This window comes from Jaculus jaculus, chromosome 1 (assembly GCF_020740685.1).
Source record: "Jaculus jaculus isolate mJacJac1 chromosome 1, mJacJac1.mat.Y.cur, whole genome shotgun sequence".
Classification (NCBI taxonomy): domain Eukaryota; kingdom Metazoa; phylum Chordata; class Mammalia; order Rodentia; family Dipodidae; genus Jaculus; species Jaculus jaculus.
This window is the reverse complement of record NC_059102.1, coordinates 121,543,217-121,570,381: the sequence shown is the minus strand read 5'-3', so window position 1 is coordinate 121,570,381 and position 27,165 is coordinate 121,543,217. Positions and strand designations below refer to the sequence as shown.

Here is a 27,165-nt window from a genome sequence, read left to right as displayed (position 1 = left end):
GGTACTGGAAGTCTTAGCCATAGCAAGAAGGCAAGAGACACAAATGAAAGGGATACAAATTGGAAAGGAAGAGATCAAGTTATCATTATTTGCAGATGACATGATTCTATACATAAAGAAAGGACCCTAAAGCCTCTACTAGCAAACTGTTAGAGCTGATAAAAACCTACAGCCATGTAGCAGGATACAAAATAAATACAAAGAAATCAGTAGCCTTCATATATGCTAACAACAAACACACAGAGGATGGAATCAGAGAATCACTCCCATTCACAATTGCATCCAAAAAAATAAAGTACTCTGGAATAAACCTAACCAAGGAAGTAAAGAATCTCTACAATGAGAACTTTAAAACACTCAAGCGAGAAATTGCAGAAGACACTAGAAAGTGGAGAAACATCCCTTGTTCCTGGATAGGAAGAATCAATATTGTGAAAATGGCAATCTTACCAAAAGCAATCTACACATTTAATGCAATCCCTATCAAAATTCCAAAGGCATTCTTCATGGAAATAGAAAAAACAATCCAAAAATTCATTTGGAATCACAAAAAAACCTTGAATATCTAAAATAATACTGAGCAACAAAAATAAGGCTGGTGGTATCACCATACCTGATTTTAACCTATACTACAGAGCCATAGTAACAAAAACAGCATGGTACTGGCACAAAAACAGACATGTAGATCAGTGGAACAGAATAGAGGACCCAGATGTAAGCCCAAGTAGCTATAGCCACCTGATATTCGATAAAAATGCCAAAAATGCTCATTGGAGAAAAGACAGCCTCTTCAGCAAATGGTGTTGGGAAAACTGGATATATATCTGTAGAAGGATGAAAATAGATTCTTCTCTCTCTCCATGAACAAGAATTAAGTCCAAATGGATTAAAGACCTTAACATCAGACCTGAAACTCTGAAACTGCTAGAGGAAAAAGTAGGGGAAACCCTTAAACATATGGGTCTGGGCAAAGACTTTCTGAATACAACACCAATTGTTCAGGCAATAAAACCACAGATTAATCACTGGGACCTCATGAAATTACAAAGCTTTTGCACTGCCAAGGACACAGTGAAAACAGCAAAGAGGCAACCTACGGAATAGGAAAAAATCTTTGCCAGCTATATATCTGATAGAGGATTAATATCTAGGATATACAAAGAACTCAAAAAGTTAAATAATAAGGAAGCAAACAAGCCAATCAAAAAATGGGCTATGGAGCTAAATAGAGCATTCTCAAAGGAAGAAATATGAATGGCATATAAGCATCTAAAAAAAGGTTCTACATCACTAGTCATCAGGGAAATGCAGATTAAAACTACATTGAGATTCCATCTCACTCCTGTCAGATTGGCTACCATCATGAAAACAAATGATCATAAATGTTGGCGGGGATGTGGAAAAACAGGAACCCTTCTACACTGCTGGTGGGAATGCAATCTGGTCCAGCCATTGTGGAAATCAGTGTGGAGGTTCCTAAAACAGCTAAAGATTGATCTACCATATGACCCAGCTATAGCACTCCTAGGTATATATCCTAAGGACTCATCTCATTTCCTTAGAAGTATGTGCTCAACCATGTTTATTGCTGCTCAATTTATAATAGCTGAAAAATAGAACCAGCCTAGATATCCCTGAACTGATGGATAGATAATGAAGATGTGGCACATTTATACAATAGAGTTCTACTCAGCAGTAAATAAAAATGAAGTTATGAAATTAGCAGAAAAATGGATGGATCTGGAAAGGATTATACTAAGTGAGGTAACCCAAGCTCAGAAAGCCAAGTGCCACGTGTTCTCCCTCATATGTGGATACTAGCCACAGATGATTGGGCTTCTGCATGAGAAGGAAAATACTTAGTAGCAGAGGCTAGTAATTTAAAATGTAGATATAAAGGGAAGAGAAAGGAAGGGAGGAGGGTACTTAATAGGTTAGTATTGTATATATGTAAGTACAATGATTGAGATGGGGAGGTAATATGATGGAGAATGGAATTTCAAAGGGGAAAGTGCAGTGGGGGAGGGAGGGAATTACCATGGGATAGTTTTTATAATCATGGAAAATGTTAATAAAAATTATGAAAAGAAAAAAAAATTAAAAATAAAAAGACATTTTATTAGGCTGGGTGTGGTGGTGCACGCCTTTAATACCAGCACTCAGCAGAAGTAGGAGAATCACTGTGAGTTCGAGGGCACCTTGAGATTACAGAGTGAATTCCTGGTCAACTTGGGCTAGAGCAAGAACCTACCTCGAAAAATAAACAACAACAACAGTATGTGTGTGTGTGTGTGTGTGTATATATATATATATATATATATATATATATATATATATATATATATATATATATATATGAAAGTGTATGTATGTATATATATGTATATATATATATATATATATATAATTTACTTATGAGAAAGAAAGAGACAGAAAGAGAGAGAATGGGCGCACCAGAGTCTCCAGCCACTGCAGATGAACTCCAGGTACATGTGTTTCCTTGTGCATCTGGCTTACATGGGCTCTGGAAAGTCAAACCAGGATCCTTTGGCTTTGCAGGCAAATGCCTTAACCACTAAGCCATCTCTCCAGCCCCAAATGAGCCATTCTTGACTCTCCTGCTCCCTCACCTGAGATCATGGCATCTCTTCTTGTCCCTTCCTGTATGTTACTGTCATACATTGCTCTACCTCACCAGCTATTAAAAGGCCTCTTTTCTAGATTATGACCAGAATCTAAGAGGTGACTTTCCCATTTATATTTCCAGACCAACCATCATTCATTGCTACGTTTGGAATGTCTTTGCCCCATTTAAGAACTTTCACTGGGTGTCTACTTTGTCCACAGCCAGCCTGAACTCTTCAGACATCCACCACAACCTACTACTCCCCATGCTGCCATTTATGCACTGAGAGCGCTCAGCACTCCCAACACAGCCCCTTCTCCCTGTGTCCAGTCGCTTAGCCTGCTCCCCTGGTCTCCCTGCTTCCTGTACCCACTATACACAGAGGCCTACCCAAGAGTCCTCTTGTCTCCTACCTCGTTCTCCATCACAGGAACCTATGGTCCCACATTGCATTCCCATGGATGTTTACATAAGTCAAAGCATGCAGTTTACAATTCCATTGATCTGAGTTATTTGTGTCTCCTTTAGCTTCACCATCCTCTGATGGGAATAAGCTCCTTACTGACAGTGAGCCATATCATTCTCCTCACTTAGATCTTGTATCAATTCCTCAGCTCATATCCTCCTCACACCTCCTAAGTGCTAGACACACCCGAGGATATAAAGCAAGTGCCCCTGCACTCCAAGGTTTCCATCTATAATGGCAGCAGGGATGCAAAATGGCCTGTCAAACAGGGGCATGTTTGGATAGAGGCTACCTGAATCTTATAAAATGGGATTTGACATCAATGGAGATGGGTAGCTCCCACTCCCACCCTGCCCAAGAATGGAAGCCAAGGAGAAACTTCCCAAGCAAAGAATCTGAAGCATAGCATGAGTCATGGGGATAACATTCTAGTCAAAGGTACTGAGCACAGAAACACACAGGTATACACCAAGTGTAACTGAAGCCAGAGTGGAAATAAAGGGTGTGCGTGTGTGTAAGGTGGGCAGTGTCATGTTAAGAAATGCATATGTCAAGTTCAAGGTACTGGGTTATGCCTTTATGAATATCAGAAAGTCCTAGAGGGTTTTATAAAGGCAGGAAAAATATGTGTTCAAATTTTCTTTTTTCAGTGACTTGGGCAGCAGCAGAGATAATAGAAGAAAGTAAGATTTTCAATAGAGATATTAGTTGGGAAGTTATAGAAATACAATGGACAAGAAGTAGTGACATCTGGAAAAATGTTAACAGAAGGAACGAGTTTCAGAGATACTAGGGAAATAAATCAATGCTGCATCTACTGTGGGGTGAGGGTCCAAGACGGACCCAGGAAATGAAAGTGGTGTCATTTGCTGAGCCACAGAAGCCAGGAGAAGCGGGTTTGGGTGTGAAGGTAAGGAGTTGAGGATGGGCATGCTCAATTTGAGGGGTCTGTGGAACATATGAGAGCAGTGTTCTAAAAGGCAGTTACATGACAGTTTATGTCTCCAGGAATGCATCTGGATTGAACACGGAGATTTGTAAATCATCAATGAGAACATGCACGGGGAAGAAAATAACACTATATAGAAGACACATAACTAAGAAGGTAGCTCAGGACATAACGCTGGGGACACCAAAATGATAGGGAAGGAGGAAGCTGTTAAGCTTTTAGACAGAAAAGTAGAAAGAATGGCTAACTAGTACAGTCAAGAACTACTTCATTCCCTTAAAGGGAGTCATGTTTTCTTCTATCAGTGAACAAACTATGGGGAGTTGGTTTGAGATTATTTGGTTTCATTTTTTCTGTGTTTTATCCTGTTTACCTTATCAGTTCCTTTCCTGTGAAATTGTAAATACGTGTATTCTGCTGGCTTCTTTGTTTTCTAACTTACCAGTTCTTCTCAAAGGAAAAGACTCTTATTTCCTTGTTGTCCTGTCTTCTCCTCCTCACCCTCTCAATTGCTGGGTACTTGCTCAGCAGGCATCAGCTCATAGTTTTTGAATAAACAATTAAAAGAATGGCATTGATTTATATCTCACCAAAGATGGGGTTTTCACCCAGGACACAGCCTGCCTTGCTGAGCTAGAATGAAACTGAAATGTTTATCTCCAGCTTTCACCTGACTGACATCCTACTTTCTTCCTCCAAGGAGTGCTCCTCTATCTTTGGCATGTTAAGTTTGGTGGTGGTGTTGGGTCTTCATCTATTTTGAACATCCTCAGGTTTTTTACAAAAGGGTGAAAAGTTGTAGATTTATGAGAAAGATGACTAGATAGTAAACTTTTTGCCTGTTCCTTCTAGGCTTCAGCTATGACTAATTTTAACTCTTTTTTGTTTGTTTTTTTGTTTTTTTCGAGGTAGGGTCTTACTCTAGCCCAGGCTGACCTGGAATTCACTATGGAGTCTCAGGGTGGCCTTGAACTCACTGTGATCGTCCTACCTCTGCCTCCCAAGTGCTGGGACTAAAGGCATGTGCCACCACGCCTGGCTAATTTTAACTCTTAATTCAGGTTCTCTAATTTTGATGAATAGTGGTAAAAACCATGAAATGTGTCTCTTGGCCAAACACAAAGCACTGTCGAATCATCTGTTATCCTAGATGCTCCTCATACCTGAATTATTCTCCTAAAAGTTGCTTGGTGTCTGGCTTAGTCAGTCACGGAGTCTATGGCTGGCTTCCTTAGGAGACTCACAGCCTAAATGAGCAGAAGAAAAATTTACAGTTAAGATAATCACAGTGCCAGGCTGACTGCAAAAATATCTTTTTTAAAGTCTAAAACTGATTGGCTTGGTATAATCTGCCAAGCTCTTAATAAGTAGGTAAAGTTTAGCGTGGGAACTTAAATGTGAAAACTGATAGTTTACATGGCTGTGAGGTGACAGAAATGGATGAGGAAACAGGATGTGAGGAATAGTGAGTGATCGTGCAGTAGGAAATGGAGGCACGTCTTGCCCCATGAGCCTTCATGGAGATCTTAAGAAGTTTTAAGCATCAATTAAGTAAATGTTGCATTTTTTTTTTCATCCCAGCTACTTGCCAGTCTCCCTGCTTAAATGGTGGAAAATGTGTAAGACCAAACCGATGCCATTGTCTCTCAGCCTGGACAGGACATGACTGTTCCAGGTAGGGTAACCCCAAACCAATGTTTATGTATAACATCAGCCTGAAATTCGGGGTAAGTTCTCTCAGGAGCCAGAAGGCGTCTTTAGTCTGAGGGTAAGTACTTTGTATTCCAGAACTCTAGACATACTCTTTAAATTTGATTAGAACCAAAGCTAAAAGCTTTGTTCAGCATTCACAAAGGAAATGGTATCTCAGAAACAAGTAGTCCTGAGCTACTACATCAGCACAGAGATGAAAACTGGAACAACACAGAGATGAATGTGGACCCTGATCAAAGATGACTGGCCTGGGGCCTGCAATCTACCCGACTCAAAGTCCCAAAGGTGGGTTCAGATCTTATGCCAGGTACACTGTGCTGGTCTCTGGATAAAATAATTTCAACACTCAAATACAGGCCTCACAAATGTTACAATGTTCAAATGTCAGTTTTCAGTTTAATAAGACTTTTGATATAAAGATTGCAGTACATCCCTTAGATCTGCATTTTGTACATTTACCTCCATGTTATAGGAATGACTTTAAACAAATGGGTTTGCTGTAGTCATTTTTAAACTTAAAATGAAGTTGACTAGAAAAAAAAAATCTCACTTTTATTTATTATTATATCATTTTTACTAAAATATTAAAATCAATTTTTTAATCTATAAAAGTAAAAATGTAATCAAAACAGATCTATCTGTGTCTATGCATTTTCTTATATCATCTTAACTATATGCAGTTCTATAGAGAGGGAAATAATAAATGGAGTCCTAAAGAGAAATGGGAATGAACAAATATATGTAGAAGCAGCCATTATTTAGAAAACAAAATAGTTTTATCTGAGAATAGAATTGAAAGAGTAAGAGCAGAAGGGAAGAAAGGGGAGGAACAAAAAACTGCTACAAAAAAAGCACTTAATCTTCCTTGTCCTTTTTGACTATATTCCATAGATATAGAAAAGAAACCCGAGTTCAGCACGCAAGCACTCGCCGAGAACCAAGGCCCTCACAAATGTTGCACTCCTAAAATAGGTCCAGCTTAATGAGACTTTTGATATGCACATCTGTAGCACATCCATTAGATGGGTGTTTTGTATATTTTTTATCTATAGTTTTTATATAGAAAGACCATCCACCCAGAGGACCTGTTGACTCCCCTCCTATACTATGATCAAAGACCCAAATGAATTAGAAATCTTGCTAATACTGTAATTAGTTAAAGCCAAAAAAAAAAAAAAGGAGGAGCAGCAGCAACAGAAGAAGAAAGAACAAAGACCTGTGTGTCATCCAAAAACATGGGGAAGAGCAGAACTGCCCCCAGCTCTCACCCTTACATGTCATTATACCACATCTAGAGACTGTGTATTACTCTGATTTAAAAATTACACAGAAGGGGCTGGAGAGATGGCTTAGCGGTTAAACGCTTGCCTGTGAAGCCTAAGGACCCCGGTTCAAGGCTCAATTCCCCAGGACCCACGTTAGCCAGATGCACAAAGGAGCACACGCGTCTGGAGTTTGTTTGCAGTGGTTGGAGGCCCTGGTGTGCCCATTCTCTTTGTCTGTCTCTCTCAAATAAATAAATTAAAATGAATAATAAAATATTTTAGAAAAAAAATTACACAGAAGGACCCTGAGTAGTCCAGCTTGATCCAAGGCTCAGCATGCATCAGTGAATTGTAGTTCTGGCCTGGGTGATACTATAACAGCAGGAAAGGTAGCTCTGTCAAGGCATTGGTAAAAGTGAGGGGAGGGGCTGGAGAGATGGCTTAGCGGTTAAGCACTTGCCTGTGAAGCCTAAAGACCCCGGTTCGAGGCTCGATTCCCCAGGACCCACTTTGGAGTTTGTTTGCAATGGTTGGAGGCCCTGGCACGCCCATCCTCTCTCTTTTTCCATCTGCCTCTTTCTCTCTCTGTCTGTCGCTCTCAAATAAATAAATAAAAATAAACAAAAGATTTTTTTTTAAAAGAGTGAGGGGAGTCAGGTAGTGTATAGAAGAAAGGAGGGCGGGGCATAATTCCATACAATGGGATGGGGAGGAAGAATCCAAACAACGAATGTTTACAAATCATTGTTCTCTTCTCTCCCACAAGACTGAGCACACTAAGGATTACATGCTTAGTACATGTGCAGAAGCAAAACCTGATGCTCAGTGCTTGCTGGCAATGGGGTACATGCGTGGCATAAGTTTTGGCAGGTAGAGAAATGTCTTGCAGCATCCATGAAATCCCTTAACCTATGACCTGAAGGGATGAATAGACGGGCCTAGGTCTTGCTCCTAGATGCTTCAATTCTTTTTTAAAATTTTTTTTTTATTTATTTGAGAGCGACAGACAGAGAAAAAAGGCAGATAGAGAGAAGGAGAGAGAATGGGCGCACCAGGGTCTCCAGTCATTGAAAATGAATTCCAGATGCGTGTGCCCCCTTGTGCATCTGGCTAACATGGGTCCTGGGGAGTTGGGCCTCGAACCGGGGTTGTTAGGCTTCACAGGCAAGCGCTTAACCACTAAGCCATCTCTCCATCCCTAGATGCTTCTATTCTTAAGACATAAGTCGTGTTTCTTCTGCACATCTTCCAGAAGCTAATCCTAAACAAACGCTATCACTAAAATCCAATGGTCAGTGCTCCAAGGAACATGCAGAACCATGAAGTCTCATGCTTTGTTTTGCAGAAGAGAGCATTGTGTAGGAAACAAGAGACAGGAAAGTCTTTCTCTGACCAGGGCTGGGGAAATGTCTTCATAAGTAAGAGTGTTTGCAGCACAAATATGAGGACCTGAGTTCAAATCCCAGAACCCAGAAATAGCCCCACATGCCTGAAACTCCAGTACTGAAGCAGAAAGAGACAGAAGGATTGTGAAAATTTGCTGATCAGCTAGTCTGACTGAAAAATGGGGGCTCCAGTCAGTGAGAGAGAGATAGGAAAGGTTAGCTGATCTTTTCATTTGACCTCTACACACATATGCATGGGGCACGTGTGTCCACACACATGTGCATGCACATGTACACACACACACACTTATCTATCTTTTCCTAAGTTAACACTGTCCTTGTGCCCCAACGAGACACCCTCTACCCTCACAAGTTTCATCACAGATAGGCAAAAAATAAGTTCCTACCGCAGGGCATGGGGGTGCACACCTTTAATCCCAGCACTTGGGAGGCAGAGGTAGGAGGAGTGCCGTGAGTTCAAGGCCACCCTGAGACTCCATGGTGAATCCCAGGTCAGCCTGGGCTAGACTGAGACCCTACCTCGAGGAAAAAAAGAAAAAGTTCCTACCACCTCAATTTAGTCTTTTCTCTTGACTCTCTTGTTTTTGATTTTCGGTTTTGTCTTTCAGGAAGAGGAGGACTGGGTTTTAATCACCACGCACCCAACCAGCTTCCCTAAAGCAGGATCATCTCTTCATGGTAACCATGGGACTCCTGGAACCTACACCAAGGAAGCCACCGTGGTGCCGGGACTAGTGGATTTAGTAAACTTGTTGTTTGAGGTTGACTTTTTTTTTAAATGTTGGGATCTATTTTGTTATTCTTTGTGGCATCCTTCGTTACTTGTTTCCATGTTTAAATATGCCTGTATTTTCTATATAAAATTTATATTAAATGGATGCTGCTCACCCTCATAATGTACATACTTTACTATCTATTGGGAAAATTCCTGGAACACATTTGTATCCAGTTACTTAAAGTGATTTTGCATTAAAATATATTTTGCTACTAAATGCTATTTTGCTGGATACTGCCATTTCATCCGGTAGCCAGAGAATACTAAAGAGGGTTCATGGTTTTCCTTCTAAGCTTCTGGTATAACACATGCCCACGTGGAGCGTACCAAGCAGTTGCAATAAAGGAGACCCCTTCTTTCCAGGCCAGTCTTCTTTACAATAGGGGTGTTTTTTATTTATTTGAGAGACAGAGAGAAACAGGCAGAAAGAGGGTAAGAGAGAGAATGAGAATGGGCGCGCCAGGGCCTCCAACTGCTGCAAACGAACTCCAGATGCATGTGCCACCTTGTGCATCTGGCTTACATGGGTCCTGGGGAATCAAATCTGAGTCCTTGGGTTTTGCAAGCAAGCACCTTACCCACAAAGCTATCTCTCCAGCCATACAATATGTTTAACAGCAAAATTTTCTTTCTGTAATAAAAGAGACCCTGTAGAATCGAGTGTAATCCACAGAGAATTCTGTCCTACTGTTGTGGGTGATCCGAATGCTTCCTGGTCTAGCATTTGGAAAGCTGTAGACTTCAACGCAGTGGGTGGGGGAAAGCAAAATGACCAAGGTTCAAAAGCTGATGGGCTATCTGTCTTCCTTCTCACAACTGAAATAAGAACTATGGAGACTTAGCAATTGAAAAGGAGCTCATATCTGTTACAAAACCCTGCTTCAGAAAAAAAGGGGTGGTGGGGAGAAGGACAAGAAGGGGAAAGAGAAAGGCAAAGGCAAGTGGGAAAGTTCCCAGAGGCGTGCTCCTCATCCTCCTGTAAAAAGAGGCTCGCAGCTCCTCAGGAGACAGCCAAACTGCTCCCAGGTTTCCACGGCTTCCTCTACTTCCATCAGGATAAAGACTTGCCCAGACTCCAGAAAACAGAGCCAAACCTTAGATTTTCATTTGATCAACCTGCCTCTGTCCCCTGGGAGAGCGGCTTCCGCAGGGCACAGGTGGACTGAGGAGGGTGCGAAGGACCTTGCTTTTCCCAGCGGTCCTCTTTCCTCAGCTGTTGGCATTCCCTCACTTCGCCATGCTTGTCAGCTGTGGGCCTGCTTTTTCTCAGCTTACGGTCTGCCCGCTTCCACACGGTGTTGATCTCTGTCAATTATAAAAAAAAACAAAACTACAAAATAACATTTAAAATCCACAGATAATACAATGAAAGGGGACTGAAGAAGCGAGGGGTTATCAGGCTGTGTTAGTCACCCTGTGCCTAAGACAATCACCTCATTTAGGGGAAAGGTTTATCGTCAGTCTCAGTGCACAGCTGGCCCTGTTGCTCTGTACCTGAGCACATGTGGGCAGGAAGTTTGTGGTAGGGTTCTCTTCACATCATTGGAGAGACAGAGGAAAATGACCCAGGGTTCCAGGGGGGTCAATAGCACATCTCCATTGACCAAACTTCCTTCCACCAGCTCCCACCTCCCAGAAGCTCAACCAGCTCCCCAAAGTGCCACAAGCTGGGGACTCAGCCTCTAACACCTGGGCCTTGTCAGGACATTTATATTGAATTTCAGGCTCCATGCAGCCCTGGGCCTAACTGGAGAGAGAAAGGAAAACACTTTATATTGCAATTCAGTTCTTAGAGAAGTTTAGAAATGCCATCAGAGGAGATTCCCAGGAATAGGTTTGTCCTAGAATCTCTGCTATTGAGCTAGAGATGTAACTCAGTATGTAGAGTGTTTGCCTAATGCAAACAAGGCCCTGGATTTGATTAAACTTCCTACCTGAGCAGGCAGATTCCTGTTACAGGGAGGCATGTCACTGGATCTTAGAGACCAGCCCTAAGGTGTGTTTGGGGGTGGGGCTTCATTTCAGCCCCAAGGTGTAGAGAGAGTGCTTTAAGCTCTAGCTGTTCCTGTTTATGATGCTGGCTTCTGGTGGTCTCTCTGCTTGAATCTGTGACAGGGGGCCAGCTTCTTCCACCATCATGGAACTTTCCCTGGATCTGTAAGCATGAAGTAAATCCCTTCCTCCCATAAGCTGGTTGGATGTTAACTCCCAGCAATATGGAGCTGACTGCAATAAGCTGTTTCTCTCCAGGTGTTTTGTCCCAGCAAAAAGAGGAAAGTGCTACACAGGCAGAAGGTGGTGGCACAAGCCTGCAACCCTAGCATTCAGGAGCTAGAGACAGGGAGATCAGATGTTCAAGTTTAAGGTCATTCTTAGCTACATGGTAAGATCTAGGTTAGCCTGGACTACCTAAGGTCCTGTCTCAACAAAAAAAGGAAAGAAAGAACAAACAAAAGAGAAATAGAAAAGGATCCTGGCTATTTGGGAGTGTCTGGTCAGGATCAGCTATGGGGCAGTCTCAGAACTCAGCACAGTGGTGATGGATGGCAGGTGCAGCTACTGGAGTCCACTGATGCTCACTGGGGTGAAAAGTCTGAGAGCAATGACTTCTAGTCAGCCTCATTCACTCAGGAGGAAGAGGAAGAACTAGTCAACACACAGCTGCAGCAAGTCAAGTTATTACTTGGAAAACCTATTAGTATATAGCCTCATCTCCCAATAGTCACCAAAATTATTCAGTTGGGTTAATGAGTTAAATGTGAATACCCAGATCTTAAAAAGAAGAGAACATGGATGTCTTTGTCTTTGTATCTGGAAAATTAATGACTCTTGGAGCTTAACAGATACCACAAAGTTCAATGGCTGTAATTTTATTAATACTTTATTCTTTTGTGCCTGAATGGATCTATTATATTTGAATAGTTGATTAATCTACTAATGGGCATTTGAATTGTGAACCCTAAAAAAATTGTACTAAGTGAAAGAAGGCAGACCCAAAATGTGACATATTGTGTAATTCCCATCATGTTACATGTACAGATTGAACAAATCTGTGGCGCTAGAAAATACACACACCTGTCAGCACATGGCTCAGGAGGCTGAAACAGAAGGGCTGCCACAAGTTCAAGGCCAGACTACATAGTGAGATGAGGCTAGCCTGGGTTATGTGGCCACTTCTTGTCTCAACATAAAAATCTGAGGTTAGGGAAATAGTTCAATGGTTAAAGTACTGACCATGAGGGGCTGGGTTTGTAACCTCAGCATCCACATAAAAGTTGGATCGGGATTGAAGAAATTTCTTAGTGGTTAAGGCACTAGCCTATGAAGCCTAAGGACCCAGGTTCAATTCCCCACTATCCATGTGAGCTAGATGCATCTGGAGTTTGTTTGCAGCAGCTGGATGCCCTGGCATGCCCATTCTCATTCTCTCTCTCAAACAGACAAATAAATAAATAAATAAAATGTTTTTAAGTTGGATGTGGCTGGAGAGATGGATTAGTGGTTAAGGCACTTGTCTGCAAAGCCTAAGGACCCAGGCTTAATTCCCCAGAACCCACATGAGCCAGATGCACGTGATGGCACATGGATCTGGAGTTCATTTGCAGTGGCTGGAGGCCCTGGCACACCAATTCTGTCTTTCTCTCTCTCTTTACCTGTCTCTCTCTGTTTATCCATTTATCTTCTATCTCTCTAATAAATAAATTTAAAAAAAATAAAATATTTTTTAAAGTGGCATGTGACTTAGTGTGTCTGAAATCCTAGCACTGGGGACGTAGACAGGAGGATCCTAAGACTTGGTGGTGAGATACTCAAGCAAATCAGTGAGCACAAGGTTCAGGGAGAAAGCCTGTCTCAAACAAATAGCATGGAAAGTGATTAAGGAAGACACTTGACATTGACCTTTACTCTCTGCACACGTGAGGACACACATGCATGCTCATTCAAACACACGTGCACCTACATGTATACAAATGTGCACACACACACACAGATGCACATCATACACACATATGTGCTTAAAAATCTGGAATAAAGGGCTGGAGAGATGGCTTAGCGGTTAAGTGCTTGCCTGTGAAGCCTAAGGACCCCGGTTCGAGGCTCGGTTCCCCAGGTCCCACGTTAGCCAGATGCACAAGGGGGCGCACGCGTCTGGAGTTCGTTTGCAGAGGCTGGTAGCCCTGGCGCGCCCATTCTCTCCCTCTCTTTCTCTCTGCCTCGTTCTCTGTCTGTTGCTCTCAAATAAATAAATAAAAATAAACAAAAAAAATTTAAAAAACAAAAATCTGGAATAAAATAATACTGGTTGCCTCACTGGAGAAATTACTAATGTATACTTTGGAAATCATCTTAAAATAAAAGCTTTAGGAATGGAGGTGGGGAGAAAGGATATAAGAGTATAACCTGATGAGAATATGACCAATATTCAATATGTTTATACTGTTCATAATAAAAATAATTTAGTTTTATTTGATTTAAAATTAAATTTAAATAAAAATATTTACAATAAAAATAATTAAAGTATAAAAATAAATTTAAAAATAAAAATTTCTAAGGTCCCAAAATATGTTTGATGACCAAGTGTAGATACTTCTCTCACAAGTCAAAAATTAACATAAATTGACTTTTATGTTTGGATTTTTGAGACAAGGTCTCACTGTACAGTCCAGGCTGGTCTAGAACTCATATGCTATGTAACCCAGGCTGGCCATGAGCTCATAAATATCAGCCTGCCTCAAGCTCACAAGTGCTAAGATTACAGGCATGAAGCCACTATGTCCAGCAGACACTGAATTTTTTTAATATTTTATTTTTATTTATTTGTTTATTTGTCAGAGAGAGAGAATGGGCATGCCAGGGCCTCCAGCCACTGCAAACGAATTCCAGACACGTGCACCCTCTTGTGTATCTGGCTAACATGGGTCCTGGAGAGTTGAACCAGGGTCCTTTGGCTTTGCAAGCAAGTGCCTTAACTGCTAAGCCATCCCTCCAGCCCAGACATTGAATTAAAAAATCTTGTGTGTGGGGATCCATGTGTGTGGTATATGGTATATGTGTAATGCATGCAAGCATGTGTGCAGATACATGCACATGTATGCAGAGAAAAGCATCAGATTTCTTTCTCTAGCACTCATCCTTGAGATACAGTCTCTCACCGAATCTGGGGCTGTCACTTCCTGTTAGACAGGCTTACTGGTGACCCCAGTCTGCTCCAATAAGCTGGGGTTACAGGTGTGTGTGGTCATGCCCAGGTTTTTACATGGTGCTGAAGAATCAAACTCAAGGCAAATCAGGTCCTTATGGAAAGTGCTCTTATCCGCTGAATCACCTCCCCAACTCATAAACTGAAAATTTAAGCCAAGCAAAATACACACGATAAAGTAATGTTTTAAAACATTATCTAATAGATATCCTTAAGACAACAATTTGTTTTAGGCAGAAACATGAAAAAAGTAACTCAGTACTAAAAAAAAAAAGTTACTGATGAAAAATGAGGTAGATCCCTTTTACATTTGTATATATACTTTCATTTTCATAAAAAGCAATTATTGCCATGCATGGTAGGGCACGCCTTTAATCCCAGCACTCGGGAGACAAAGGTAGGAGGATCATTGTGAGTTTGTGGTCAGCCTGGGACTACAGAGTGAGTTCCAGATCAGCCTGGGCTAGAGTGAGACACTACCTCAAAAAGAAAACCAAAAAAATAAACCATTTTCATAAAACTTAACTGAAGTAAAAAAAAAAATCTCCATATTAATATATATTTTATTGAGAACTTTAATATATGACTATAGTGCATATTGGTCATATACCCACTGGGTTATACTCATGTTCCCTCCCCCTCACCCCAACCCCAATGAAGGCCCTCCTCAGTGGGGTTATTGGTTTTTGTGGGGAGTACAATGCTTCAGAGTATAACCTTCCCACCTTGTGGCTCTTACATCTTCCACAATGTTCCCCAAGCCTTGGAGGGCATGTGATAAGTCTTCTTTAGTGAATGTACATTTTAGTAATGAACTTTTCACAGGCACTGGCATATATGATATAAAATTGAAAATCTGTCTCCATATAGTTTGGTTTAAACACAGCTTCAGAAGTCATTGGAGAAGAGTTCAAATAAAGATGGTTATTGGTTTAATATGAAGTAAGGAAACTAGGTGGTACACACCTATAACCTCAGCACTTGGGAGGCTGAGGCAGGAAGACATCTATGGTTTTGAAACCATATTGTTCTACATAGAAAGTTCCAGGCTACAGAGCTAGGCGTGGTGGCACACAACTTTAATCTCAGCACTCAGGAGACAGAGGTAGGAGGATCGCCGTGAGTTCAAGGCCACACTGAGATTACATAGTGAGTTCTAGGTCAGACTGAGCTAGAATGAAACCCTACCTTAAAAAAAAAAGAAAGAAAGAAAGTTCCAGGCTATATAGTGAGACTGTTGAAAAGAGAAACAGAATAGAAAGTGTTTTTCCAAGAGAAATTTCAATTCATTTTGAATCATTTGTGTATATAAGAAAAATAGTTGATGATTTAATTAAGGAATTTTAAATCAAGTATTAAAATTATCTGTGAATTTTTACAGTATATCCTTGTGCTTTGTGGCTCTCCAGGTAGGGATGTCCATAAGAGACAAATACTTATATCTCAAATTTACCAGTCACGTTACATCACACTTTCTTGGGCTTCCTTAGCAACCAACATAGCAGCAGCAAAGATTTCTTTGAAGAGATCATAGATACATATTCATAATTCTCTCCTAAATGACCCAAAGGCAAGAGCAGCACCTTTGACCTTTCTTTCCCCCTAATCATAAGCTGCCCTGTCAAGGAAACTTGGACTTCCAACGGTAGGCTTGGATGGAACTTGAAGGAAAGAGAGCATCCTAGACATCATGAATAGCTGCCGGGCACATTTTAAGGGCTGGAGGTCTTCATGAGGGACATCTGCAACATCTCAACCTCACTTAAAATATGTGATTCTGGGGCTGGAGATATGACTCAGTGGTTAAGGGTACTTGCTTGCAAAGCCTTCAATTCAATGCCCAGTACTACATAAAGCCAGGTGTACAAAGTGGTACAGGCATCGGGAATTCATTTATAGTGACAGGAGGCCCTGGTACGCCCATGCTTGCTTGCTTGCTCTCTCTCTTTCCTCTCTTTCTCTCAAACAAATAAAAAATATATATATTTAAAAGATACATAAGATTCTGAGTGTTTCTGGGTATTTAATTTGTTTATTTATTTATTACAGAGAAAGCATGTGCATGCCAGAGCCTCTAGCCACTGCAAAGGAACTCCAGATACATGTGCCCCCATGTACATCTGGCTTACATGGCTTTGTAGGAAAACACCTTAACCATTAAGTCATCTCTCCAGCCCCAAGTTCGTTTACTTGCTTGTTTGTTTGTTTGTTTGAACTAAGCAAAGCCACTGTCAACAGCTACCTAAAGATACAGGCTTTTTAAGTAACTGAGTTATGGAACAGACTGTTCTCTCTTCTGGAGGCAATGCTGATCACACCCACTGCTCAAAGAAATCTTCTTCAAGTGAGTCTTCATCACACTCTTAAGTCCTGAGCTACTGAGCCACACAGCTGACCCTCACCCATTCGAGTCATTAGTGTTCCTCCTTTCATCGTGTTCACTGGATCTCTTTACTTTAGCAGGGTTCAAGGGAGGATATCTTCTGTAGGTTATAAGGTTGTCCTATCAGTAAGCATAATAAACAGGGACCTGATGGACTAGAAAAACCTGAAAGGATGAATTAAGGCAAAAACCAAGCAAGAGGCTACCTGCAATGCATTCCTCAGTGGCACCACATTCCTCAAAAGAATGACCTCTTTTGAATCTATGAAACAGTCGGAGGAGAAATACTTCCAAAGCCTTTTTTTGCACACCTTCAAGTTTACAACCTGCTTTGTAATTTAAAGTTCAATTTCTCTTAATACTGTCTCACAAACTGTAAAAATGGAAAGCTCTGTGGATGTCTGACATTTAGCAATTCCTGAATAAATGTTAGTGTTCTTTCCTCCTGCTCAGCCCCTCCCCAACCTGTCTCAGCACATTCTGTAAAGCCCTCTCTTCCCAGTGAATAAAATGGTGTCTGTCAGTTGGTAGAGGGCTTGCCTAGCATGCCCAGAGCCGAGGCTTCAATCTCATACTCCATAAACCAGGAGTAATGATGTCTGCCCGCAATGCCACCACTCGGGAGGTAGAGACAGGAGGATCCAGACTTCAAGGTCATCCCTAAGTACATAGTAAGGTTCAGGCCAGCCTGGGATACATAAGGCCTGGGGAGAGGGAAAAGTACAAAAGAACAATGCTTACAAGGTTTGGAAGTCCAACACCTCAAGCCCAGGCCAAGCCAAAGCACCCTGTTCCAGAGAATGACCATTAGCTTCACCCTGACCTTCGTATTTTCAACCTCATGGAGGCTTTACAGCTACAGTAGCTTATTATTACAGCCCAGGTTTCTGATGTTTGTATAGGAAAATGTTCTTAATCACAAAGCACCTTTGGTTTATGTGAGAGTCCCACCAAATAACTTCAGGCTACGTTTAAAGGACAGCCCAGAATGTTCCATAAGTCATCATTGCAACACTGAGAAGACCTCATGATGAATGGCTTTCAGTTCCCTGGATATGCCAAGCTCTCCTTCTGGGGCCTTTGCACAAGTTGTTATTGTTACTGTCACCATCTCTCTCTTCTCCCAGCACTTTCCCAATCCCCCCACCCCCCACAGTCTTCCTCTACCATTTGTTCTTGAGGTCTCCGAGGCTGTTGACAGTGTTCTAAACCCTCCCACCTCTACCTCAAGGAATTGACCCAGAACACTGAAAAAGCAAGTTCTGTCCTTCTCATTCATCCCCAGGCTCCTTGTAGTCAACAGTGCCAATGAGTAAAACAGGTATCAACATGGATATCTGACTATAGGATGTGTGTGTGTGTGTGTGTGTGTGTGTGTGTGTGTGTGTGTGTGTGTTGCATTAAGACTCAAGAAGCAATGAGGCAAATATATCCAAAAGCTTTCTGAAACATTCACATATATACCACAAATCTTTTTATCCTTCTCAAAATAGTTCATGACTATTCATGTCACTTCCCAGCTTACCACACTTGAACCCATATCAACCCAAACACACAGAATGGAAACCCCAAGACCTATGCCCATGGCAGCATGTTCCTGTGTTAGTAGGCTACAAGCTGAAGTGTTTTTTGGTGGTATGAAAGGTAAAGCAGGCCCAAGCTTCATCTGATGCCCTCTCTGCACAGGCTGCCAAGTTCATCAGACTGATAACCCTATCAAGTAGCCTCAGGAGTCAGCAGGAAGGCACGCCCTTTGTTCATATCATTGATCTCGTGTGTATCATTATAGGGCTATTTTGCTATCTTCTTCATAAGTCAGAGGCACGTTTCTCTCCATTTGTGCAGCAGAACTGATCTTCATGGCCTTGGCTACTGAACTTCTGACTTCACAATCCCCCACCAAACCACATGCAAGAGCTCCCTTCCCCACAATGTGAAACTAGCTAGACCATGGACTCCTTCCTCAAACTATATTTGCTTATGCTTTAGACTTTTGTATATTTGTGTGTGTGTGTGTGTGTGTGTGTGTGTGTGGAGTGTGTGTATATATATAATATATGCACTTATGATTGCAGAAGCACATACCCTGTGCTCACATGGACAGAGGTCAGGGAACATCAGGGGTCCTCCGCTTTTAGCTCATCCACCTGTTTGCCATTTTCACCATTGCCCCCACTGCCCCTGACTGGAACCCAAGGAGGCCCAAACATGCAGAACAAGAACCCAGAGACTTCCGGTTAAGATGGCGGCGTAGGTACCACGCCAAAGCAGCCTGGGAAGAAAAAAGACCAAAAACCCCAGCAAAATACACACTTTTACTAAAAAGTGAGGTGTATGGGAAATTGAAGCAGCAGCAGAGAAGCAGAAGAGATCCAGAGCACCCAGAGCCTGCACAGGCGGCAAAAGTGGCCCCGGCAGCTCTGCCAACCGCAGCGGCAGCGCACCAGAAAGCCGCCAGGCTCGGCTCCAGCCGCAGGAAAATCCAGGTGCGGGAGCTTCCCCTCACACCGCACTCTCCGCAACTCAGGAAACGTGAGGGGAGAGCGGCAGCGAGCAACGGAGGAGCAGACCGCGAGGGAGAAGAACGTTTGGAGCAGCGAGAGATCCAGAGCAGCTACGGCTCTGTCCCCTCCCCCACCACCTGAGCCCAGCTCCAGCCAACAGAGCAGCGGTCATGGGACCTGGCCACACCAACTTGAGCTGACAGTGGGACCCAAGCAGGAACAGAGTCCGGCACCAGTAACAGAGGCCCCAACAGCAGCAGACCCAGCAGCAGCAGACCCAGGAGCAGCAGCAGCGGCAGACCCAGCAGCAGCTTCAGCTTCAGCAGCAGCAGTGGCTCCAGAAGTGGCAGCTACAGCAGCAGCAGCAGCAGAGGCAACAGCAGCAGCGGTGGGCCCAGCAGCAGCAGCTTCAGCTACTGACAGACCCAGCAGAGGCAGCTTTAGCAGCAGCAGTTCCAGCAGCGGGGGTGCTGAACTGCAGAGCCACAGTTGCTAGGCTTGGTTTGCCCCACAGGAAAAGCCAGTGCCCAGCTCCAGAAATCAGAACAGCAGCCCGACGACCAGGCAGCAACTTGACTGAGACCAAAATCATCCAAGGTAACTGGGATTGCACCAGGGAAGGATCTCACTTGGTCACAAGCTGACTTGGATCCCTCAATAGACCAGAAATCTTAACCTCTTGATTGATAGAGGATCTGGTTGTTATAATAACTACTCTGGCATACATACTTGGGGCTGTTTTTGACTGAATGGGTACAGTGTTTAGTTAACTGTTAGAATCTACCTGTACTTTATTCCACTCAGCCTACTGGAATACTCCCATAGCAGGGAAACTCAACCCCTAGGAGCACCTTTGTAGATACTCTGAGAGTTGTAAGAGCCACACCTAACACCTTAAGCTCCTATCCTGAAAATATATAACATCAGAACAAGAACCCAGAGACTTATGCGAGTCCCAGTACTTCTCTGGTCTCTGCTTCCCCACTGCAGGACTGGGGTTACAGGGCCATGCCCACCTCTTTACGTGGGCACTGGAGAACTGAACATGGGCAGTCTTGAGCCCTCATAGGCCTTTATGCTTGCACAGCATGTGATCTCAGCCACTGATCCCTCTCCCTAGCCCTGTGCTTTAGATTTTAACACAGTTTTTGTGTGCTGTTGAAATCTCAGTATCTAGGACCACACCACTTAGGAGTGACGAGCACATAGGACACAAAAAACAGAGATGCAGCACTGGGATGTAGAGGAAAGAGAATCAGGGGTCTATGGCCATCTTTGGCTGCACAGCAAGTTCAAGGCCAGCCTGAGCTACATAAAACTTGGCCTTAAAAAATGGAACTGTTGGGCTGGAGAGATGGTTTAGCGGTTAAGCACTTTTCTGTGAAGCCTAAGGACCACAGTTCGAGGCTCGATTCCCCAGGACCCACATTAGCCAGATGCACAAGGGGGTGCACATGTCTGGAGTTCACTTGCAGTGGCTGGAAGCCCTGGCACGCCCATTCTCTATCTGTCTCTTTCTCTCCCTCTCTCTCTGTCACTCTCAAGTAAATAAATAAAAAAAGAACAAAAAATATTTTTTTTAAAAATGGAACTGTTTATAAATTCCTGTTATTCTTCATTGTTTCTTTTATGCTTAAAAGATTACAAATCATTCCAGATAATTCTTTCTGGTCTGTCCTCTAATTGCACTCTCTGGTATACTTTAAGTAACTAATTTGACTGCTGCTTTTTCCTCTTCCTGTATAATTGAACTTCCTCCCCCGCCCCCACTTCTGATTTCCCACTAATCAATGATAGGTGTCCCTCCACTAGGTTCCTGAGCATAGCTCCTAGCAAGTGGTTATCACCAGCCTGACTCCCTCCTTCCTCCTTGCAGAGAAGAATCACGTCTTCTTTGCTCATGCATCATGGTGATATCATGGTAACAATCTAGTAAGTGCTCAGTGAGTTCTGGGGGAAAATACTACATTTAAGGGGAGAAATGTTTCACACAACTTCAGTAAAGAAAGCATGTAGGAGAGTTCCCACTGATGCAGTATTCCAGGTAATTTTTCTATGTGTTTACACACACACACACACATACACACATGATTCCTTCCCCTGCCCACCCTGAGGAAGACAATACAACTTAGCCTTTTTTTTTTTTTAATTCTGTGTCTATAATTTTCCTTTCCGATACCAAAGACAAAAATCTATTTGAAAGATACAGTGTTACCTTGAAGGCTGGATCAGTTCAAAAACGCAAAGAGGTTTTCACAACATGTTGTACTGCTGAGGCTTCGGGAGTCATCTGATAGTGAAAATTACTTGGATTAGAGAAAGCCAGTGAAACAGCATTAAAGTTACTGTTTGACCTGCCAGTGCATATGGCATTGCGCCCCACCATGAGTCGGTTTTGACAGCTCACCATTGCTGTACCCACCCTGGCATGGGCAGTTTCATTTCCATTGGTGCCAACTATTTCTCAACATAGCTGGTGGTTTCAACCGTATCAATAATGTTATACTCTATCTGAAATTTATAAAACTTTATTTATTTTCATTTTTATTTCCTAACCACCTAAAATGCTCTTCAGAAATATTTTGTTTCTGCAGATATACAAACCTATATGTCACTCTTTTTTTTTCTTAACAGCGACAGACAGATAGAGGAAGATGCAGATAGAGAAAGGGAGAAGAATGGGTGCACCAGGGCCTCCAGCCACTGCAAACGAACTCCAGATGCATGCGCCTCCTTGTGCATCTGGCTAACATGGGTCTTGGAGAATCGAGCCTTGAACCCAGGTTCTTAGGCTTCACAGGCAAGCGCTTCACCGCTAATCCATCTCTCCAGCCTGTATGATGTTTATTATTATAAACATTAGGTGAATTGCTCATCTGAGACTCTAGAGGTATTTTCTGTGCCTGAGAAAAGCCTTATGGTCCAGGGCTATGATCTCAAAACCCTATGCTTCCTAATAAAAATTAAAACCAGACAAGATTGGGTATGTTCACGGCGGTATGGCAGTAGACAAATTAGGATAGTATTGTACATATGTAAGTAGAACAGATTAATGGGATGGAAACACCTAAGTGAGGTCAGGGGAAGAGTTTGAGTAAAGTAAAGATGGGGAGAGGGCTAATTAAAATCTAAGAGGATATGAATAAGTCATATGGAAACCTACATTTTTGGACAATGGCACACCCAGAAGCCATAAATTGTTACTAGAAAATTTTCAGTGCCAGGGATGGCATACCTTACATTAAGTTGTTGGCCAGGGAGATTCCTGATGCCCCTAAAACATTACAGACCAAGGCTAAGGCTCTTGGTCTCCCACCAGGAATAGATGTTAAGACCCTATTGCTGAAGACTCCACATACTTGGACTGCAAGCTTACTGAGAAATCCTACTGGAGCTGAGTTGAAAACCTCCTTCCTGTAGACCAGCTGACAGAAAGCTGGAAAAAGCTATGCTGCGTGCAATTCAATGGGAGAGAGAGAAATCACCAGTGGAGATATTCAACAGTGGACACTGCAAGCCTTAAATTTGGCCAGCCAGGCCAAATGGGCCAACAGGTGCAATAGTGGCACATCTGTTATAGGATAAACCAACCGCTCCCTAATTGGACTGGAGGCCTGTTCCAAGGGAGGGAATACATGCCTGATACTGAAAACCTACAACAGGGGTAGTCAGAACCCTAGGCATGTAACAGCTGCTGGTGTCTGGCAAAAGTATATACTGTGCTCACCCAACTGCCCAGTAAGCACTTCTGTTAATGTTCATACCTATATATTAATGATGCTCTCACTTTTGGTTATAAAAGCTTCTCTTTTCAGATGGAAGTGACCTTGGGATGACTCAGAAGGCACCATGGTTCTGAGAAGTGACACAGGAATGCTCAGCACTGAAATATCTCTATCACACCTTCCAAGGCTCAGGGTCCATTGTGGAAGAGGTGACAGAAAGAATGTAAGAGCCAAAGGAAGGGTAGGACTCCTTACAATGTGCTTCTCCAGACATAAAATGGCCTGACACTACCTACACAAGTCCATCATAATAGGAGGAAAAGATGATGACATCAAAATAAAAGAGAGACTGATTGAGAAGGGTAAAGTGTATGATAGAGAGTGGAGTTTCAAAGGGGAAAATGGGGGGAGGGAAGGAATTACCATGGGTTATTGTCTGTAATTATGGAAGTTGTCAAGAAAAAGATAAATTAAAATAATTGAAATCAACATCAGTGATGAAAACCTGCCGTAGAAGTCACACTATGGCGGCCATCCACCTAGTTTGGTGGTATGTGGACCTGAGATGGAAGATCCCCCTTTAATTCTGTTCCTCAGGCTTTTACTGAATGCTCAGAACCAGATAGTTTGATAAGATGAAATGGATTACTGTTTTGTAACATAAAGCAAATAGGTTTATGATTAGCTTCCAAGTAATTCCACGTTTAAATTGTTCCCATTTAGTAATTGTTAGCCACACTGGAAACAAATAGGAAGAGATTTGTACAGATGACTACACTGATGGTGGGAATATAATTTGTGTTCTGTTTTCTAAATTTCTTTTTAACATTTCAGTACTGTTTATGCAATAATAGTAATTTTTAGTAGAAAAATTAAAAGCAAGATAAAGGAAAACAGCAACATATGAGTTCTTTGAGAGCCTTGGTTTCATAAAGGCTCTTTCTTAATCATCAATTTTTTATAAACAAAAATTATTTTAAATATTTTTATTTATTTATTTGAGAGAGAGAAAGAGGCAGATAGAGAATGAATGGGCACGCCGGGGCCTCCAGCCTCTGCAAACGAACTCCAAATGCATGTACCACCTTGTGCATCTGGCTTTTGTGGGACCGGGGAATCAAACCAAGGTCTTTTGGCTTTGCAGGAAAGTGCCTTAAACACTAAGCCATTTCTCCAGCCCAACATCATTTTTTTTTATGTGGGTCATAATGCAATGTCACTCAAAACTCTGACACTGTCCCCTCATTAGTTTCCCTGGCAGCTGAGTGGAGAATATAGGAATGAAGAGTTCTTAGAGTTTCTCTTTGCCATTTATAACAGGCTTGTCTACTTTCATACACTTGAACTCCCTTCTCCACCCAATATCAGCCTTGTCATCAAGTGCCCTGGTGATTCACACAAACACACTGCAGGCCTGCCTTTCTGGCAGAAGCATCCGGACTACACCCTGCACCTTTCTTTGTCTCCGTATTGCAGATATGATCATCCTTCCCTTTTCTCCAGAACAATTTCCTTCAGCTTCATGTCCTCTCCTGGAATGTGTGCCACTCCCCCAAACCAGCTTCTGTAGTCAAAAATCAAGACCACTCAGTTTCCTCCACAGTCTTGAAGCTGTGAGGAAAAAGGGCCTTGTAGCACAGTGCCTTAGGGCCTTTCTTGATTTTCCAGTTTTGAAACTGAGGCCCAGAGACCGAGGGACTCGCACAGAGAGGCACCATCAACCATGAGCTGGTGGACAACAGAATCCCAGCCACGGCCTCCAGCCCTTCCTGCTGGGAGTTCTGGGGATCATTGCCCAGACAAGTCTGGGTGCTTTGTGCTGTGTTTGTCTTCATTTCTTGGGGAAAGGAAGATGGAAGGGAGAAAGAATAGAAGGCAAGGAAGAATGGGATGGAGGGAGAAGAGTGAATGCAAAAGGTTTTGACCAAGGCTGAGTAATTGACCACCAACTCCAGTGCTCAGGAAGCATCATGTAGGTGTTTGTGCTCAAAAATAGTTCACTGTAAGCAAACTAGGAATGACAGACGATGTCTTGCCCCTATTCTACAGCATACTCCACTCACTGTGATACCATTCCCAAATAAGACAACAAAATAGGTCCCAAGAAGCATCATTCGAGGGAATGACAGTGGCAACAGTCCAGGGAGTCACAAGAGACTGATCTATATGCCTGATCACCCAAGAGCTGCTAGAGGATTGGGATGTAGTTCAGTGGTAAAGTGCTTACTTAGAAGGGACCAGGCTCTAAATCCCTGCACTGGACAAGGGAGCACTTCTAGAAAGATGAGGGCCCATCCTTGGAAATCTACCTCTTTTCCCCCACATTTGATGTACACATGTTCAGAAGCATATGTGTGTGTGTGCATGTGTGTGTGTGTGTGTATGATCTTTTTATTCTTTGTTTTAATTATTTTGTTTCCATGATGCGTATTGTGGTCAGCTTCACACTGCTGGGATGAACCTCCAAACAAGACACAGTTTATGGAAGGAAGAGATTTATTTTAAGCTTACAGATCCAAGGAAGCCCCATAATGGTAGAAAAAGCTGATGCCCTTTTGCAGATCCATGGGGAAAGAGAAGAAACCACCACAAGCACCACCAAGAGCAAGCGCACATACCAGGAGCCCCAGACAGAGCTCAAGCACTCGGTAAACCTTCAAGGCTGGAATTCCAGAACCGCCCAGAAACACACCTTAGGGCTGGACCCACCCACAGTGACACTTCTTCCAGCTAGATGGCTGGAAATCCAAGTTCCAAACTTTAAGGAAATATTTGAGCCTAATGGGGGGCATTAATTCAAACTACCACAGTGAGATAACAGTATCAAAATCCCAGAGCCAAGTGGTCCCTTCTCTGAGACTGCAACCTCTCCAAACTTCAGGATATTTCCCCACTTCAGTAAACTTAAGACTTAGATTTTCCTGACCTTCTAAATGTCCTAAGTATCCATATTTATATCCCAGTATAGGCACCCAACGACCGTTAGCTTCATAGTAAATAAATGACAGTCATAATCTTGTGCATTGGTGGAGTGCTTCACAGCTATTTCCATAGATAATCTCAGTGGATCCTCACAACTTAGGTAGATACCCCATTTCATAGATCAGCAGCTCTCAAACATGTTTTGGGTTGGAGTAACCAGATGTCATATCAGGAACAGCATGGGCTACTAATATGTCAAATGAGGTAGCCATTTTCTGTAGATTCTGGGGCAGTCATCTTGGCTATAGGCTAAACAGAAGTCATGTGGGCTAATGGGGAGTGTTTAGATAAGGCTGTGTCGAGAAACAGAATCGTGTGTGTGTGTGTGTGTGTGTGTGTGTGTGTGTGTGTGTGTGTGTGTTTGTATGTGTCTGTGTGTTTACTGTGAGGAACTGAGACTGAGATGCCCCATGATCTATCAGCTTCAAGTGGTTGGATCAGAAAAGCAGGCTAATGTGATTTGATCTCAGTCTAAGGATGAGAATTGAGGCATCTAATATAAATGCCATGCAAAAGCAAGAAAGATGAAATATGCAACTCAAGTAGTGAAAGAAGAAAAGAGATACAACTTTCCCAGGGCCTGCAGCTACTGCAATCAAATCCCAGATTCATGTGACTCCTTGTGCACATGTGTGACCTTGAGTACTTGTGTCACTGTGTGTCTGGCTTATGTGGGGCACCTTAACCACTAAGCCATTTCTCCAGCCTGAAGCAAAGTTTTATTTTTATTTATTTATTTGAGAGAGAGAGAGAAAGAAAGAAAGAGGCAGAGAGAGGGAAAGAGGGAGAAAGAGGAAGAGAGAGAATGGGCACACCAGAGCATCCAACCACTGCAAGTGAACTCCAGACACATGTGCCACCTTGTGCATCTAGCTTACATGGATCCTGGGGAATTGAACCTTGCTTCTTTGGCTTTGCAGGTGAGTGCCTTAACTGCTAAGACAACTCTCCAAGCCCCAAAACACAGTTTTAAAACAAACATTTGGGAGTGAAAATACTTATTCATAAGAGATTAAAATGGATCTTTTTCCTGTCACACACAAGCAGTAATCCATCAATTCCAAAATGTTTTCTATGAAACCATGTAACCTTTTTAAATTGAACTTAGTTAGCATAAAAATTTGCATATCTACATTTATTGATACACTATTCACAATGGCTTAGAAATGAA

At 42.5% G+C, this 27,165-nt stretch overlaps 1 protein-coding gene across 1 annotated transcript in view; it reads left to right on the top strand.

The window, feature by feature from the left end:
* The window catches only part of Svep1 (sushi, von Willebrand factor type A, EGF and pentraxin domain containing 1), a 201,648-nt gene extending 192,231 nt beyond the window's left edge, over positions 1 to 9,417 (top strand). Inside the window, exons 47-48 of the mRNA XM_045146479.1 lie at positions 5,623 to 5,716; positions 9,034 to 9,417. Coding sequence (XP_045002414.1) covers positions 5,623 to 5,716; positions 9,034 to 9,055 — 116 coding nt within the window. The 3' untranslated portion in view covers positions 9,056 to 9,417. The remainder of the gene's footprint in view (positions 1 to 5,622; positions 5,717 to 9,033) is intronic.
* Positions 9,418 to 27,165: the final 17,748 nt, after the last annotated feature.